The sequence below is a fragment of the Sus scrofa genome, chromosome 2 (assembly GCF_054392235.1).
Source record: "Sus scrofa isolate SSC_HxYL_T2T_F1_AM1 chromosome 2, Sscrofa_HxYL_maternal_Yorkshire_Landrace_v2.0, whole genome shotgun sequence".
NCBI classification, from domain to species: Eukaryota; Metazoa; Chordata; class Mammalia; order Artiodactyla; family Suidae; genus Sus; species Sus scrofa.
This window is the reverse complement of record NC_139384.1, coordinates 154,578,945-154,596,241: the sequence shown is the minus strand read 5'-3', so window position 1 is coordinate 154,596,241 and position 17,297 is coordinate 154,578,945. Positions and strand designations below refer to the sequence as shown.

At 47.3% G+C, this 17,297-nt stretch overlaps 2 protein-coding genes across 24 annotated transcripts in view; one reads left to right on the top strand and one right to left on the bottom strand.

Annotated features, from left to right (window-relative positions):
* The window catches only part of LOC146405800 (uncharacterized), a 474,542-nt gene that overhangs the window by 206,139 nt on the left and 251,106 nt on the right, over positions 1-17,297 (bottom strand). For 16 of the 19 annotated variants that reach the window (XR_014838944.1, XR_014838942.1, XR_014838943.1 and 13 more), the window contains one exon: positions 6,248-6,335. Coding sequence is in view for 11 of the 19 variants with exons in the window: in XM_085014910.1 (XP_084871036.1) it covers positions 6,248-6,335 (88 nt within the window). In the remaining 8 variants the exon portion in view is untranslated. Of the gene's footprint in view, positions 1-852; positions 6,336-8,743; positions 8,795-17,297 lie in introns of those variants that run through there. The other 3 variants (XR_014838948.1, XR_014838949.1, XR_014838946.1) reach the window with 2 other exon arrangements.
* The window catches only part of FGF1 (fibroblast growth factor 1), a 107,456-nt gene that overhangs the window by 79,317 nt on the left and 10,842 nt on the right, over positions 1-17,297 (top strand). For all 5 annotated transcript variants that reach the window (XR_002341962.2, NM_001444842.1, XM_013987618.3 and 2 more), the window contains 1 exon segment: positions 7,321-7,523. Coding sequence is in view for 4 of the 5 variants with exons in the window: in NM_001444842.1 (NP_001431771.1) it covers positions 7,355-7,523 (169 nt within the window). In the remaining variant the exon portion in view is untranslated.

The window sequence follows — 17,297 nt, the reverse complement described above, 5'->3', positions numbered from 1 at the left end:
CTTAACCCACTGAGCAAGGCCAGGGACCGAACCTCCAACCTCATGGTTCCTAGTCGGATTCGTTAACCACTGCGCCACGATGGGAGCTCCTCATTTTCTTTTAATGGCCATGCCCACAGCATGCAGAAGTTCCCAGGCCAGGGATGGAATCCGAACCATGGGTGAGACCTACGCCACAGCTGTAGCAATGCTGGATCCCTTAACCATTGTGCCAGCCTGGGGATTGAATCCGAGACTCCAAAGCAGCTGCAGTCAGATGCTTAACCCACTGCACCACAAAACGAACTCCAGGGCTGTCTTGTACTGTTCATTCTATTAAGCTTATTAACTGTGTATTTCAGTCTTCTACTTCCTTAATATTTTTTTGCCTGTGCGCTCTATCATTTGTGATAGAAATGTGTTACAATCTCCCGCCATTGTCATGGATCTGTCAATTTCTCTTTATATAGTTGCCAATTTTTGTTCTATATATTTTGAGGCTATGTCATGAAATATATATATACAAGCCTAGAGTTTTTATATCTTTCTGTTGAAGCGACCTATTTATCATGCAGTGATTCCTTTGATCCCTGATCATTCTTTTTTGCCTTAGACCTACCTCATACTATATTAATACGCCATATTAACTCTTACTTTTTGTTAATATTTGGTATCTATGTCTCATCCTTTTGCTTTTGACCTTTCTGTGTCCTTATGTTTAAGGGTGTCTCTTGTAATCTGACTGTGGATGATTTCTATTAAAAATCCAGTAGCTAGTAGATTTAGCCCATTTACATTTATTGTGATTATAAATATATTTGAATTTATTTTTGCCACCTAATTATGAGAAAAATTTTTAAAACATTTCTATTCTTTTTCTCTTTTTCCATTTTTTTATAAATACAGTTTTTTATTTATTTCACCTTTTTTTCCCTTATCCCCCAGTTGCTGAGTGGAATTAATACGTCTTATTTCTTTTAGTAGTTACCCTTAAGATTTAACATGATATTTGATTTATCAAAAATCTAAGGGTAATTAGTATCTCTAAAGAAGAGTTAAGATTTTCGGGTGATACCATTCAAAGAGATGGGGAACAAGGACTTAGGGCATATTTGGGTGAGGGTTACCAAAGGTGAGACCTGTTTTATGTATGCTGGATTCGAGGACATATATCCAATTACCACATTCATAGATGCCTATACACCTATCCTCAGTGGCTTAATATATTTTGCAAAATATCCTCCTTCATGGGTATTTTGCATTGTTTAAGCAGTGATGGAGGCTAAAAACAAAATTAAAAAAAATAAGCATCAGTGTTTGCCTTCCTTTGATTCTTAGAACCATGTCTTCCCTTCTAGCCTAGTCACCAGGGCCAAATTACGCACAAATGTGTCCCAGAAATTGCAAGCTTCACAAATGTTCCTCCGATAAATGTTGATAAACTGAGACCTGAGTCTGAAACAGTGACCTGGAGTTCCTCTTGCACAACCACAGCTTACCTTTGCCCCCTCCATCTTCTCTACTGTTTGAGGCTTAAACAGTGAGGGAGGCAGGCCTTAGCTAACTTCTGCCAAATACGAGAGGGAATGAAACATTCTATTTCCGTAACAACTAAAAAATCATTTTATTTATTTTTATTTTTTAATGATTTTTATTTTTTCCATTATAGCTGGTTTACAGTGTTCTGATAATTTTCTACTGTACAGCAAGGGACCCAGTCACACATATATATTCTTTTTCTCACATAATCATGCTCCATCATAAGTGACTAGATATGGTTCCCAGTGCTACACAGCAGGATCTCATTGCTTATCCATTCCAAAGGCAGTAGTCTGCATCTATTAACTCCAAATTCCCAGTCTATCCCACTTCCTCCCCCTCTTCCTTGGCAACCGCAAGTCTGTTCTCTAAGTCCAACAGTTTCTTTTCTGTGGAAAGGTTCATTTGTGCTGTATATTAGGTTCCAGATCTAAGAGATATCATATAGTATTTGCCTTTCTCTTTATGACTGACTTCATTTAGTATGAGAATCTCTAGTTCCATCCATGTTGCTGCAAATGGCATGAGTTTGTTCTTTTTATGGCTGAGTAGTATTCCATTGTATATACATACCACATCTTCTTAATCCATTCATCTGTTAATGGACATTTGGGTTGTTTCCATGTCTTGGCTATTATGAATGGCGTTGCAGTGAACATGCGGGTGCATGTGTTTTTTTCAAGCAAAGTTTTGTCTGGATATATGCTCAAGAGTGGGGTTGCTGGGTTATATGTAGTTCTGTAGTTTTCTAAGGTGCCTTCACACTGTTTTCCATAGTGGCTGTACCAATTTACATTCCCACCAACAGTGTAGGAGGGTTCCCTTTTCTCCACACCCTCTACAGCATTTGTTATTTGTGGACTTATTAATGATGGCCATTCTGACTGGTGTGAAGTAGTACTTCATAGTAGTTTTGATTTGCATTTCTTTAATAATCAGTGATGTAGAGCATTTTTTCATGTGCTTGTTGGCCATTTGTGAATCTCCTTTGGAGAAATGTATTTTAAGGTCTTTCGCCCATTTTTCTATTGAGTTGTTGGCTTTTTTGCTGTTGAGTTGTATAAGTTGTTTGTATATTTTAGAGATTAAGCCCTTGTCGGTTGCATAGTTTGAAACTATTTTCTCCCATTCCGAAAATTGTCTGTTTTTTTTTTTTTTTATGGTTTCCTTTGTTGTGCAAAAGCTTGTCAGTTTGATTAGGTCCTATTAGTTTATTTTTGCCTTTATTTCTGTTGCCTTGGGAGACTGACCTGAGAAAACATTGGTAAGGTTGATGTCAGAGAATGTTTTGCCTATATTCTCTTCTAGGAGTTTGATGGTATCCTGCCTTATATTTAAGTCTTTAAGCCATTTTGAGTTTATTTTTATGAATGGTGTAAGGGTGTGTTCCCGTTTCATTGATTTACATGTGGCTGTCCAGTTTTTCCAGCACCACTTGCTGAAAAGACTGTTATTTTTGCCTTCTTTGTCAAAGATTAGTTGACTGTATGTGTCTAGGTTTACTTCTGTGTTCTCTATTCTGTTCCACTGCCTTGATGAATGTGGCTTTGTAATATTGCCTGAAGTCTGAGAGAGTTATGCCTCCTGCTTGGTTTATGTTCCTCAGGATTGTGTTGGCAATTCTGGGTCTTTTGTGTAAAAAATTATCTTAAATTAAGCATTCAGTTGTAGCTGACCTAGACCACATCAGGCTTCAATTAGTTCAACATAATCACTGACTCCTATCTCCCTGAGGTCAGGTCACAGTTGCAAATTTTGCAAGTGTTGTTATGAATACTGGGTCCATTTAACCCTTCAGACAACTGAGTGGGCAGGGTAAAGACTATTAGAGGAAACATCTCGGAAGGAGTGAGTGACTCACCCAGGGTCCCAGAGCCAAACTGTGCATGGCTGGGGCCGAAGAGTGTTGCTCACGCTCCCACATTGAAAAGTGACTGGTGTATTCCCAGGCGAGAGCATATACTGAAGATCCTATTCACATGTCAGGGTTAAGGTTCTCTTTCAGAGGCTACAGCTGACCAAATAAGTCAGCCTTCACATAGACGTTCCAAAAGGCTTGGTATTCCCCACTTTGGTGTCATCAGTGAGTCAAGAAAATCTCCCCAATGCCCTAAACCTCAAAGGGCTCAGTTTAGCACACAACAATGACATGGAGGCCATGGGGCTTGATCTTCTCCATCTCCCAAGACACACACACACACACACACACACACACACACACACACACACACACAGTCCTCTCCTGACAGCCAACAAAAAGATAATAGCAACCAGCAGTACAGCTTACACATGACAAATTGCCATTCCTCTTACTGCCTGATTTCACATAGTTAATGGACTCTCTTATTAGAGCAGTTTGTGAAAATCCCTAAGCCCCTGGTAAGGCTGCTGCCTAATTGTTTTATCATATCACATACTTCTTTTATTCCTATCCTTTAACAAATACTGGATTGGCAAGAAAACTTGGACCAACCACTGCCTAAAATAAAAGCAAGTTATAAACAAAGCAAAAAAAGGGGTGGGGTAGGCATTTTGTGCCTCTGGACTTCCCTTCTCCAACAAAAAGGGATTTCATTTTTTGGATGTCCAGCTAATTCATAAATCCTATTGTCATAGACGATCAAGATTTATTTTCAGGCATCAGCGTATGTCCTTCAGGTTTCAGGAATGGATCTGAACTGATAGGTGGTAAGAGTGATCTGAAATCAGGGCAGCCACACCCCTGCACCCCCCAGTCACTGTTCCTGTCACTGGAGTGGGGGGGCAGAGCAGGCACAGAGTCGACATGTGGCCCTGGATAACCACAGGTTTCATTGTGATCAGGAGGCAAGGGGTGCCTACTGGCCTCTGGCAGAGGTCCTAGCTGGGGAGAGCGCGCAGTGACACAACCCCCCATGGCTTACACTCATGTGAATGGGAGTATCAGGACAATTCTTGGTCAGAGCTGATGCCTCCAACCTCAGTCAGCCCTTTGGTGCACCTGTTCCCTCCACCCCAATGGGACAGAAGCAAGACTGCAAATGAGTAGAGCTAAATCCACACCCCACCCTTAGAAACCAACTTAATGGAGACTCCCCACGGGTGCTGGATCTACAAGGGAGTCCATCCTCTGAAGGCACCTGCTGCACAATTGGGCTCAGGGTTTGACCTCCATTTGAGAAAACCCAGGTACAGCAAGAAACAAAATTCTACCGTCTAAGATGCACGATACAAATGGCTGTTCATACAGTGAAACGGCCACCACTAGTGTGTAAGTGCTGTCACCTGTACCGAATTAAGTGCTCAGTAAGTGTGTAGAAAAAAAAAAAAACCTGCTAGAACAAAAAATAGGGCTTATCTCTAAGTTGTAATTTGAGGAAGAAGGATCTGGTCACTGCTGCGTGCTGATGAGAGCTGGGAGAAGATGTCCATCTGTGGACGTGCATAACTGCTTTACGTCAGGGGGGATCCAGAATGTAATGAGGATGCAGAGAGAGAGGGAGATGGAGGGGCTGGCGCGGGCAGGCTAAGTAGAGAGACAGAGGTGGGCACAGAGACCCAGAGGCTTGTAGACGAAAGACAGCGCTTTGCAAGAAAGAGTGAGGGTTTGGGAAGGAAATGCAAAGTGCCTTGCGAGGGGAACTCTGCCATCCTCCCTGTGAAACTGATGGAAATGAAACTGTTTTCCACCTATTGTTGTTCCATGTGAAGAGGGCCAGACAGGGTTTCACCATCTGAAAAGGGGATATTTGGGGTGGTCTGATTTTAAAGATAGTTTATACAACATGTGCCAAAAGGCTCTTTGGGGGTCCTCAGAGGAACTCAAATCAGGTGACTGTCGATTAGAAGAGGAGTTCCTGCAGGTTTGATCCCCAGCCCAGCCTAGTACAGTGGCTTAAAGGGTCCAGCGTTTCCACAACTGCAGTGTAGGTTGCAAGTGTGGCTTGGATTTGACACCTGGCCCAGGAGCCCCATATGCCATGGGGAGGCCAAAAAAGGAAAAAATAAGAAGAAGAGGTGTACCAGGCATGTGAAAATGCAGGGAAAATGAATGGAGGTTTCCAAACTGAACCCTCACACCAAAGTCGGGACAAATCACCCAACGCACCGCCTTGATGGTGGAAGGAACGACTCTGTTCGAGTAGCTCCAAGAGGCCGCTCCAGGCTTGGGCAGAGGGTTTATGTGTGTGTGGTGGTGGGAGGGGGGTGGATGGTGAGTGCCAGGAATGCACGAGGCTGGCTGGCCTTCCAGCAAGTTCGCAGGGCCCCTCACACTTGGTGACGTGGGCTCTCGGGGGAATGAGGAGATGTATGCAGGCAAAACTGGAAGCTGCTGGTGGTGACCATCACCATGTGAGTGGCAAATGAGTTCCTTAATGAACGGCGACGTCACGGGGGCAGGTGCACATGCCAGGCAACGGGTAAACCCCCCCTCATGGATATGATACTACGGTTTCAGTGACGTCATCTCACTTTGTCACGGTGATAAAGGGCCAGTTTGGGCTTTCTTTCAACAGACCTCTTTTGAGGCTCAGCTCCCACACTCACTAGCTGATGATCCTGGACAGGCCATTGAGTATCTGTAAGCTTCGGTTTGGTTTTATAAAAAAATGAGGATGATGTTGTCTCGAAGGGTTATGGTGGGGATGCCACGAGTTAACCTGTGGCCCGTGATATGCTAACGAGGTTGGTGCGCGTTATTATTACAAAGCCACTTGATCATCAACCTGCTCAATGAGCTCCTACTCACTCTTGTACGAGGAAGTTCCCACGTTAGTTTTCTGGTCTCTGCTTCGCCTTGCTCTTGCACAATCCTTGCAGTCCAGCAGTGCATTCTCCTAAACGATGGGGCAAGAAGATATTTAAAAATACTAATGTTTACTGGCTTTGCTTTTCAATCCTTCTAAGTGCCATCAATGCATTTTTACAGTAATAATATAAATGCATTTAGAGTGGGTATATACAACGTTCTAGGGTGAGCGTGCATGGCCTGGTGGCTTCTGTGTCATCATATGTATGTCCCATGAGAAAATAATTAGGACAACAGCCTTTGTACCAGGGACAGGCCACCACCTTCCTGTGTCACGTGAGGATCCACAGGAAGCTGTGGACACAGGCAGAACCTTCAAAAACTCCACTTCATAAAATGTCCCTTTGGCACAGTGGTTGCCCTTTAAAAAGCCCCCTTAACACCTCCATGTCCCTTCTTCTCCAGCTCCGGTTCCCTTTCCCTCCGCGAACCCAGGACTGTCCTTTACACATTAACCCTTGGCTGTCAAGGAAACACCCCCCCCCCACTCTCGCCCCCACCTTCCCACCCCTGGGTCTCCCATGCCCGGCTACCTGGGCTGTCTCTGTACACAGCCTCAGCGCCTGGTCAAGAGAGTGGGAGAGAAAGGGCACAACCTCAGTGCCGGCCTCCCGGCTTTTGTGGGTTTCCGCCAGACCCTGAGTGTTATTTTAGGGCAACTTTGGTGTTTAATTGGAGGATGTGTGTGGATCAGAAGGAGGGACCCAAACACTATTTTTTTTTTCCCCTCTGCCAAATGATCAAATTCGATGTTCTAAAAAATGCCCAGCCTGGTCCAGAGCTGTGTCCCATTGGGTGGGAAATGCCTGAAAATCCCTCCCCTGCCAGGTCCATCCTTCCTTAATTAACCACCGGCCACCGGGTAGGCCCTTTAACTGTGGGCAGCACCTGGGCAGCCTGTGGTTACCACCAGACCAGGAGTCTGTGCCCTGAGGCTCTCCGTCTCTTCTGGAAAGTGCCCGCTGCCCCTTCGCTGCAGGAACATCCTACAGGGTTCTTTAATTTCTCAACAGCCTCGAAAGCACCACAACCAGCAACTGCTGAGCCATGGCTGAAGGCGAAATCACAACCTTCACGGCCCTGACCGAGAAGTTTAATCTGCCTCCAGGAAATTACAAGAAGCCCAAGCTCCTCTACTGCAGCAATGGGGGCCATTTCCTCAGGATCCTTCCAGATGGCACAGTGGATGGGACCAGGGACAGGAGCGACCAGCACAGTAAGCACCCATCTCTCTTGGATCCCCTCGCCCTCTGGTGTCCTCCTTAGTCAAGGGCGGGGGAAGGGAGGAGGGCTGAGGGCTGGCCCCTCCTCTCCAGGTTCTATTCAGGAAAGACTCATTCAGAGGCAGGGGTGATGCAGAAGCACAGGGGTCGAGGTATGGGCAACGGGGAGTTGGGAGGGCTACAGCCTGCCTAAGGGGTCCTAAAAAATGGTTTGGGAGGACTCGCTGCTGACCTAACACACCTGCTGTGAAATCAGGTTGGCTACCAGTATTGGATTGTTCTAGATTGCCATAACTAGCCAGAGGTTTGGTCCCCAAGCCTGGTCAGGGCCCCGCTGGCTCCACGACAGCAAGAGTCACGTGGGGCAGGGGCGGTAAACCCCCTACAAAGACGTGGGCTCCGTTTCAAGCTGAGTCTCCAGGTTGTGTTTCCATTGGGCTTGAGTGGTGAAATCCTAGTTCAGAATCGTACGCTGACACATCATAAATTACGCTGCTTTTGCTCTGCACATCGTGCAGATGTGGTTGTGGTAACCGGGAGAGTTAAAGTCGTTCTCCAGACCTTATAGTAACCGGAGAGCAAGAGCAATTGTGCCAAAGGCTGCATATCTCCTCCGGGCTTTCCGGCCAGCCCAGCTCTCAGATGGTGTTGATAAATGGAGGTATGACTCTGGAGAAAAGAACCTTCTCGACTAAGAATAAAAGCCTCTTCCTTCTGCTTTAGTCTGGTGGTGCTGTGTACATCTGATACTAGCTGACTGGGTCCTACCATGATGTTGCTGAGCAGGATTTCCTGAGCATGACTGAGGCATCCGATGTTGCAGAGAAGCCCAAAGTCGGATCTGGTCTCTGCTAAGAGGCTCTAAAGGGTGAAACATGTCACAAACCAAGAGAAGGAAAGTGCAGACGTCAGGAGATTCAGAACAGTGCAGGCGGACATTTAGGTTCTGCAGGATGGCTTTAAAATGGAACACAGAACAGTGGCTTAGATGTGACGGCTTCTCTATCAGGTAGCCTTTATCATGTGAGGAATATGCACCAACGGTTGCAGGCGCTAAGCACAAACAGCCACCCCGGCGGTGCTCACTCTCCATCCTTAGCTGCACAGGTGGTAGGGAGGAAGCCAGCATTTACTGGGCAGATGGCATGTCCCCGTCTTCCCACCCACCAAGCAGGCCCTTGAGAGGAAGAGCTGGAAGGCAGAAGTGTTCTGACCTTTGTTCTCATGGTTTGTCTTCAGATGGGCCTGCTGAAGGCCTGATACTCTGTGAAAAATGGGTACCAGAGGGAAGCAAAATAAGACCACTGAGTGTGTCTAACATACACAATGTTTAATATGCAACGTTTATTGCAAATAAGTGGATTTTGGACTGTAGTCTGCTGTGTGGTGTCAGGCAAGCTACGCGATTCGTGTGACCTGCCTGCTCCCTCCAACACAGAGGGAACACGCTTTAATTTCTTGAAAGTTTTAAATGTTTCTAGTTAAGTCTTACCATGAGCATGCTCTCTGCTCCTCAGAATCTCATGGGAACAGAAAACCTCGCTGATGTGCTCCGTGGGGTTAAGCTGACTCTTCTGGGAAACCTTGAATTCTAGGGTAAAAAGAGGCTGCAATTCCAGTTCCAAGCACAGGAGTGTCTGTACAAATGGCCTCTGATGCCACAGTTAACGTGGCAGACTGCACGCTAGGCGTGTAATTTGGGACACCTTCTGAATAGCACTGGGAATTCAGGTGCCTGACTCAGATGGCAGGAGCCCTGGAAGGCCACGTATGGTAGCATAAGAGTGTGTGAAGAAATCTGCATTGGGCTTGTTACTTAACCCTCTGGCCTCGCTTTTCTCACTTGGAAAGTAAGAATATGACCTGCCACCTAGGTGTCTTGGGAGGGTTAAATGAGATAATACAGTGAAAATTCTTGGCCCAGAGGAAATTCTTGGTTCACATGGCCACTGTGGGAACCACTGCCATCCTCGCCCCAACCCAGATTTCCACGTGTGCAGAACAGCATATGCAAACAGAGTGCGCCTTATTAAGGAAAGTCTCCTCTCTTCAGCAGCACTGCCCTCCAGGGAGGCCAAGGGTCTGGATTCAGGTTTTGATTCAAGGCCTCTTGGCAACGTTCGGAGCTGTTGAGCTGACCTATGTTCTTACTCTAGAACTCAAAGAAAATCACCAGTCAAAGCGGGTGAAGGAGCAGAAATCCAGCCCCATACTTGTTAGTGCCAGAGAACTGGGTAACTCCCACCCCCACCCCCAGGCAGCCTCCCCATTTTGCACAAAGTGCGTTCTGCAAAGGGCACACCAGGTCTCCAGCCCCAAGACCCTTCCCATCATCCTCTCAGGCGCCAATGTCCCAGCTATCGAGTCTCGGGGGACATTACCAGGCTCACTTTCATCACCTGTGCAATGGGAATAACAGCACCGCCTTGTGCCCCTGACAAAGCTGCAAACTCTGGAAATCCAGTAGCCAAGAGGCCTCCCTGCTGTGGAGGCGCCACTAGGGTGTGGTTCTGTCGCCCTCTTCTGCCCAAAGGTAGTACTGCCAGAGTCTTGAATTGCAAGGTTTTTCAGGGACAGAACCAACCTGTCCAGGGATGGAGAGGATGATCCCTGGGTAACTGGTTAGCTCAGTTCGGCAAGGGGATGGTTTCTCCTCCTTGATCATTAGTTTAAAGGAGACTAGAGTCCAGGGTGACAAGTGGGGAGCCACACTTTAAGACTTCCTTCAGGAAGAATATTTCTAATAACCAAATATTAAATACACCTACATAAATCATGCAAGACACAACTGTACACCTTCCAGCTCTACCAGGCAACCCCCGCCTGCAAAAAAAAAAAAAAAAAACAAGAAAAAAACAAACAAAAAAACCCCACCTCCTTTTACAGCTTCTCTTTGTCCCCACTCAGTTGCTCTGCACTGAACAAGACTGGGAAGTTCTCCAAAATCTGTCTCCTTCCTCCCTCCAGAAGAGGAGGTTTCCCAGAACCTAAGACGAGGCCTTCCTGGGAGTGGATAACCTGGGAGGGACGCACGTGCGTGGCCACTGTATATAGATTGGAGCCAGAGGTCTCCACTGGGGGTACATTCTAGCCTTCAGGGAAGAAGTCTTTGGTGTGCCCCTTGACAATGGCTCCGATCACAGCTACAGGCAATTAGCAATGCAGGCTTTGGACAGGCATCACAGTGCCCCTCGAGCAAGCCCAGTGGAAGGAGGGAGGAGAGCTGCAGAAGGGAGAGGGGCCATGAGGGCAGGTGTGAGAAGATTCTGACTCCCGGGCTTGACTCGGGGAGACTGGTAAATGGTCGTGCCACTGTGAGAGGGAGGCTCATGGGAGGGGCACAGGGCGGGGAAGGAGGACCAGTGCCAGCTCAGATACAGGGCATCGTGGAACATCCCACGTACAGCCAGCCTTCCTTGGGGTTATCATGGCCCATTTTCCTGTGTGACTATCTAGTGGTTTTCTCCCCCTCGGGGCTCCCTGGGAACAGGGACTTTGTCTTTACAGCCCAACAGTGCAACTTGTGTGTTGAGTGCAATGCCTGGCAGTCGGGATCATGCACAATAAATATTATTTTGATGAGTGAAGGAAGTGTGTTGGCGGCAGGTCAATCCAAATTCAACAGCATGTTCCATCCATATCTACTGAGCACCTGCTATATGCCAGGCACTGTGCTAGATGCTCATTTCCTCCTCGCCACAGTCCACCTCGTCCTTAACTGCCCTGGGAAGGAATCCCGTGAACGCTGAGCCCAGAGGGGTCCAGCCCAGCTGGTAACTGGGAAACTCAGGACCAGCCCATAGCTGCTGCTTCTAGGACAAAGGCTCTCTCCACAGCCCGCTACCGCCCCCAACAGGGTGAGCATGTTTTCACTCCACATGCTGATGAAATCAACATACTGATTCCCACAGCCCGTCGTGCAGGCTGGATGAGGATGGGAGCAGGCCCCGTCACTGCTGTTTACTGCTTCCCTGTCACCTCGGGAAAGGTACTTCTCCTCCCTGGGCCTCAGTCTCCTCGTTTTGAAAACAAGGATGACAGGGAGTTCCCATCATGGGCCAGGAGCTTAAGAACCTGACTAGTGGAAGGTCCTGTCATGGCTCAGTGGTAAATGAACCCAACTAGGATCCCATGAGGATGTGGGTTCGATCGCTGGCCTCGCTCAGTGGGTTAAGGATCTGGCGCTGCTGTGAGCTGTGGTGTAGGTCGCAGATGTGGCTTGGACCCCGCGTTGCTGTGGCTGTGGTGCAGGCTGGCAGCTGTAGCTCCAATTCAACCCACAGCCTGGGAACCTCCACATGCTGCGGATGCGGCCCTAAAAGGACGAAAATAAATTAGAAATAAAAATAAAAACAAGGATAACCACAGTAACCACCCTCAGAGAAAAGTAGGAATTTTAAGTGTGCTCATTTGTGGACGTGTTTAATAACACCCTGCCAGGCGCATGACAACCACTGAGAAAGTGGTACCCAGCACCATCAGCATCGCCATCATCAATATCATCCTCCCGAGGCTTGCTCGGCCTTCCCCACCTAACCCTCTGATCTCTGCAGTCTGTTGAGCTAAGCAAGCGCTGCATTCTCTCTCCATCTCGGTGTCTCCAGGCCTATCCAGGTTTGGAGCTGTCAAGGCCTGGCATGTAGGTAGTTCATGCCCAGGCTCCTGCCCCGCAAGCCCTGCCCTATCTAACCACCTGCAGAGCAGGCTGTCTTGGGCAAAGCGAGGGGGAGCTCCCTGTCTGAGTCCAATTTTTCTGCTGGAGTTCCCTCTCTGCCCAAGGGGGCCATGACTTGTTCCTGGATGGGATTCCTACCTGGAACAGTCACTGGAGGAGAGGAAGAAGCTTACCAGCATCCCAAACATGCAGCCTCCTTCTGCAGGGCAGACCCCCTGGCCTCTCCAAGCACATAGGAGGCTGTGTGGGGAGCAGGGTTACCGGCACTGCTCGCCGTGCGAATGGAAACGTTCTGAGCAAAGTGTGTGCCAATCAAATATTTATCAATCCAACCACATCCTTCAGGCACTAGAGGACTTCGCTGGTCCAGGGAGTCCTACTCTGAGGCCCTTTATAAAGGGCGGGCTCCGGCTCTTGAGCAGGATCCCTCCTGCCCTGAGTTCTGGGGACAGTCCAGACACCCATTCTGCTATGACTTGGCACCTAATGGTAAAGGCCTTTGCTTCCACCAGCTTGGGCCCAAAGTCAAAACAGCTTTTTAAATGCCCAAGGTGGGCAGACTCAAGCCAGACTGCTGGGCAGACATCAGGCAGGACCACTCTCCCCAGTAGGATGTGGTGCCAGAGGATGCCTGCCTTCTCGTCCCTAGGTGCCCCTTGCCCAGTCATACAGAAAGGATTTTTCTAGATAAACTTTTGCTCTTTTTTAAATATCACACAGTCCATGGACGGCATCAAAATTTTCCAGGCACCTTTTTCAGACCTGAAAGAAGCAGATACCTTTATACGTTCTAAGAAAAGTCTTTTTCGTATATGTATGTATTCCAAACCACTGGAACTTTTTTTTCCCACAAACCCTATTTTATTTCTTCTCCGTCTTTCTCTAATGTTTTACGGCGCCCGGTTTGTGGCTACATTTTAATTATAAATGCCACTGACATAAAACAACCTCACCGAGTTCTGAATGAGGCTGACCTCATTTTGGGTAAACACAGCAAAGGACGGGAAGTCTCCAACCCAGAATAAACCAGGCACGTAATCGCTTTTGGCCTCTCTTTGGAGAATAGGGGTGGAAAGCGGGCTTAAAGGCCAGGGGGGAATGTGCTGCAGAAGCAGGACCTCCCTCTGCAGTCGAGGCTCTGCTGAATGCACGGGGTGTGACCTTATCTTTAATTATCCCCAGGGCAGGATGGGAAGATACAGGGAGGGCATCCCAAGCTCCCATCTCTTGGCACTGGTGGGCTCCTAACTCCTTTTCCTTCTTCCTATCCTTGGAAAGTATGGGATCACGTGTCTTACTAGGAATAAACTACTCTTAAGAGTTAATGGAAGACTTTGGGAACAGAAGAGAAAACCAGAGGTACTAGCTTGTAATTCCTCAGATAAAAAGGAAGAACACGCAGCCAGGGACCAGCATATCCACCCAAAGGCCTGATTCCCCCCACAGAGGTTCCCCTGAGGAAAGACCCATGAAGGGTTCGAAGGATGAATACAGGACAAAGCAACAGAACCACATGCAAAGGGGTTTTGTACCTTTCCGTTATGTGACATTTATTTTTTGAGAAACTGGCTATTCCTAAACCAGCACACTCCAATGCGTCCCCAAAAAAGGGGCAGGATTCTGGATTCTGCTGGAGACAATGTGGTTTCCAATCCGCCAGGCAAACGCTGCCAACCTCCTTGGAGCACATTTTTTACAGTGCTTGATATATTTGAATTTCCTCTAAGAAACCTGTACCCATCACCAGAATACCAGGTGGTAGTTAAAAGACTGCTTCCCTTTTCTTTTGCTAAGTCAAGTGTCTCCATCTATACTTCAGAACTGGGGAGTGAATGGGGAGCTCCCTGCAGGCTAAACAACTTGCCTCATTTTTCACAAAGCACTTTCTCCTTCATCCTTGGGATGCTGTAGAACCACTGTCCCTCTCATTAAGAGCAAGTCCTAAATTCCCTGTATGGGAGGGAGAAGGCGTACCCCCCTTTGTGTGAGGGGGGTACTCACCTGGCAGAAGGAGATGCAAGAAGAAACTAAGCAGAGCAGGTGTGGTGTTACTGGCCCCTCACCAGCTTTCCTGGTTCCCTCTCTTCCCCCTAGGAGACCCTCCTTTTGAGAGTACCTAGGTTCAGGTCTAGGAGGTACCTGAGGTCAAGCCCATGGTGGGTCATAGAGCACTGCAGGGGTCACAGCAGGCAAGAAGCAGAATTTTGCCCACCAACTAGAACCAGGCTTTACGTGTCAACTACCCACCCCTACCTCCCCCTGCAAAAAAGTATGAAAACATCAGCAGCCTCATCCCCCAGAACTAACCACTGCGCTAACCCACTGGCTGTTTTTGCATAAGAATTGCACTTTGAAGGAAAGAAGAGTTAGGCTGAAGGAAAGGTTCTTCCACTCCCTTCCCAGTCTCAGTCTTTCTCGTCCTCCCCAGAGCAGCCACTGCTATGAATTTGGCCTGAACTGAGTGCACATTTTTATATTTTACTCCCTATCTACTCATGGCTGTTGTACACTTTTTTTTTTTAACCAAGTTTTCATTAATGATTTACCATAAATACCTGTTTACAATTCATTTTTCACTGTACAATATTTTCTGCTTTCCTTTGAAACTGAAAAAATCTATCTTGGAAAATAGAGCTTTTGTAGCTATTGCACTTCTCTTTGCTTTTAGCCCCATCACCCCAGTGGGGTGTGTGTGGGGGGGGTGGTTTGCTACTGTGTTGCTTTATCACTAGTGAGTCTTCTGTTTTGGTGTGTTGCTTTATCACTAGTGAGTCTTCTGTTTTGGCTACTGTGTTGCTTTATTACTAGTGAGTCTCTGTACCTCTAATTGGATGTAAGCCCCTGAAGGCAGGGAACTTGCTAGTAAGGAACATAGCACCCAGCGCAGAAGGGCCAGTCAATGAATACGTGGAGATTGGCTGGTTTCCTGCAGAGCCCCCTGGATCACTCCCAGAGGAAGGAGCTGCTGCTTCAGCCCAGGCTGTTGGCCAGCCCCTCCCTCTCTTTCTGAGCCCCCCACTTTCACTTGCTCGCCTGCCCATCCGCCCTGTGAGGCAGCTGCAGGAGGATGTAGGTTTGGAAAACTGGAATGAAGTCACACTGGGAGTTGGACACCTAGTCAGTTACATGAGCAATGTGGCTGCGTGTTACCCCTTCCCGCCAGCTCTGCTTGCAGAAGGATATATGTTTAAGAAACTTAGCCAGAAAGAAATCCAGTGAAAATGAGCTATGAAACTTGGACATCCTGGAGGAATAATATTTACAGAGGAAACTCTTGAGACGAACTCTCACCAGTGCAACAACCGTGGTGTTGGGGCTCATGGCGGAGAATGGAGTCCTGTGCCAGGCAGCTCTGCCTCATGTTTACCTCTTTGGGGTGTTTACAGGGCCAAGACGGGACTCCTCCAATGGCAGAGTCAACCCTACTTACCCCCGCTTATCCCTGGGGTGACAGGGACTACTTAAGGCAGAGAAGAGAAATGGACTAGAAAATGAAAAGCTTTAAAATAAAAAAAAACAAAAACCTTACTTGGTGATAATGACGTGTCACTGTAGGTTCGTCAGGTAAAATAAGGTCTTTGCCACTCTGACGAGGGTGCTGGTAATGGGATGCCCACATCTAGGGGAGGGGATGTATGGTCAATTTCTATACCATACCCTCAATTTTGCTGTGAACTAAAGTTGCTCTACAAAATAAAGTCTACTAAAAAAAAAAAAAAAAAAATTGGGAGTCCCCATCGTGGCACAGTGGTCAACAAATCCAATTAGGAACCATGAGCTTGTGGGTTTGATCCCTGGCCTCGCTCAGTGGGTTAAGGATTCAGCGTTGCCATGAGCTGTGGTGTAGGTCACAGACGCGGCTTGGATCTGGCATTGCTGTGGCTGTGGTATATGTCAGCTACAGCTCCGATTGCACCCCTAGCCTGGGAACCTCCATATGCCATGGGTGCGGCCCTAAACAACAACAACAAAAAAAACAAAAAACAAAAACAAAAAAACTTTCTTGATTACCTAAAAGAACTTGGCCTTTAGGATTTCTGTTGTATTTATAACGTGACTGACTAAATACCTATTACAATGGATGGTATGTGGGAAGAAGTCCCAGGTGACTAAGGTCTGTCCATCCCATGGCCGCAAAAAGGGATTCTAGATGGCCACTTGACATTTTGTACTTGTCTGACCTTGAACCCAAGGGGGGACCGAGAAGGGGAGTGACTATGGCTTGATTTGGACCATCGTTCCTGCAAGTGCAGCTCAAGATATCATGTGAAACAGAGGAAAAAGTAGGAAACCTGAAATAGTCAAGCCTGGGTTCTCATAATGTTGGATGAAATATGCTTTTCCAAAGCTTCAGTTTCCTCATCTGTAGGGTAGAGCCAGGGCCACCCTCCTTGAGGGATGCTGTGAGGGGTGATGGGGTCAGCCAAACACAGTGGAAATGAGGCCAACGGTCCTGGACACTGCCAGGTGTCCCACCATTCAGCCTCCCAACTTCCCGAAGCAGATGCTACCACTACAGGGAAGGAAACAGGGCTAACTGACCAGGCTGGTCATCACACAGCTAATACAGAGCCAAGCAGACAGAGCCAGATTTTGCTTTCATGCAGCTTGACTCTGGAGTCCAAACGCTTTCATCTTATACTATTCATACCAAGAGGGAAGCCAGCATTGGAGGTGGTCTGTAAACAGGTATTCCCTCCTCTGGTCTCCCATAAACATACAGGATTATGCTAAGCAAAAGATCAAAAATGTGTATGAACATTTCCTAAAAACCCTAAAGCGTAAGGAAAATCAAGAGCACTCCAAAAAACAATTTTATTGAGCTAAGTTCACATATGACCCAGTTCCCTCATTTAAAGGATGCAGTTCAGGTTTCTTATATTCAGGGATTTGACCAACCCTCTCTGTAATCAACTTGCATCCCCCCCCACCCAAAGAAAGCCTGCACCCCTTACCACAATTTCCCCTTCTCTCGCCTCGCCTTCCTTAGCCCCTGGCTACTACTAACCCTGTCTCTATGGGTTTGTCTGTTCTGGACCTTTTGTAGAAATGGGATCATATGATCCATGGTCCTTTGTGTGTGGCTTCTTTA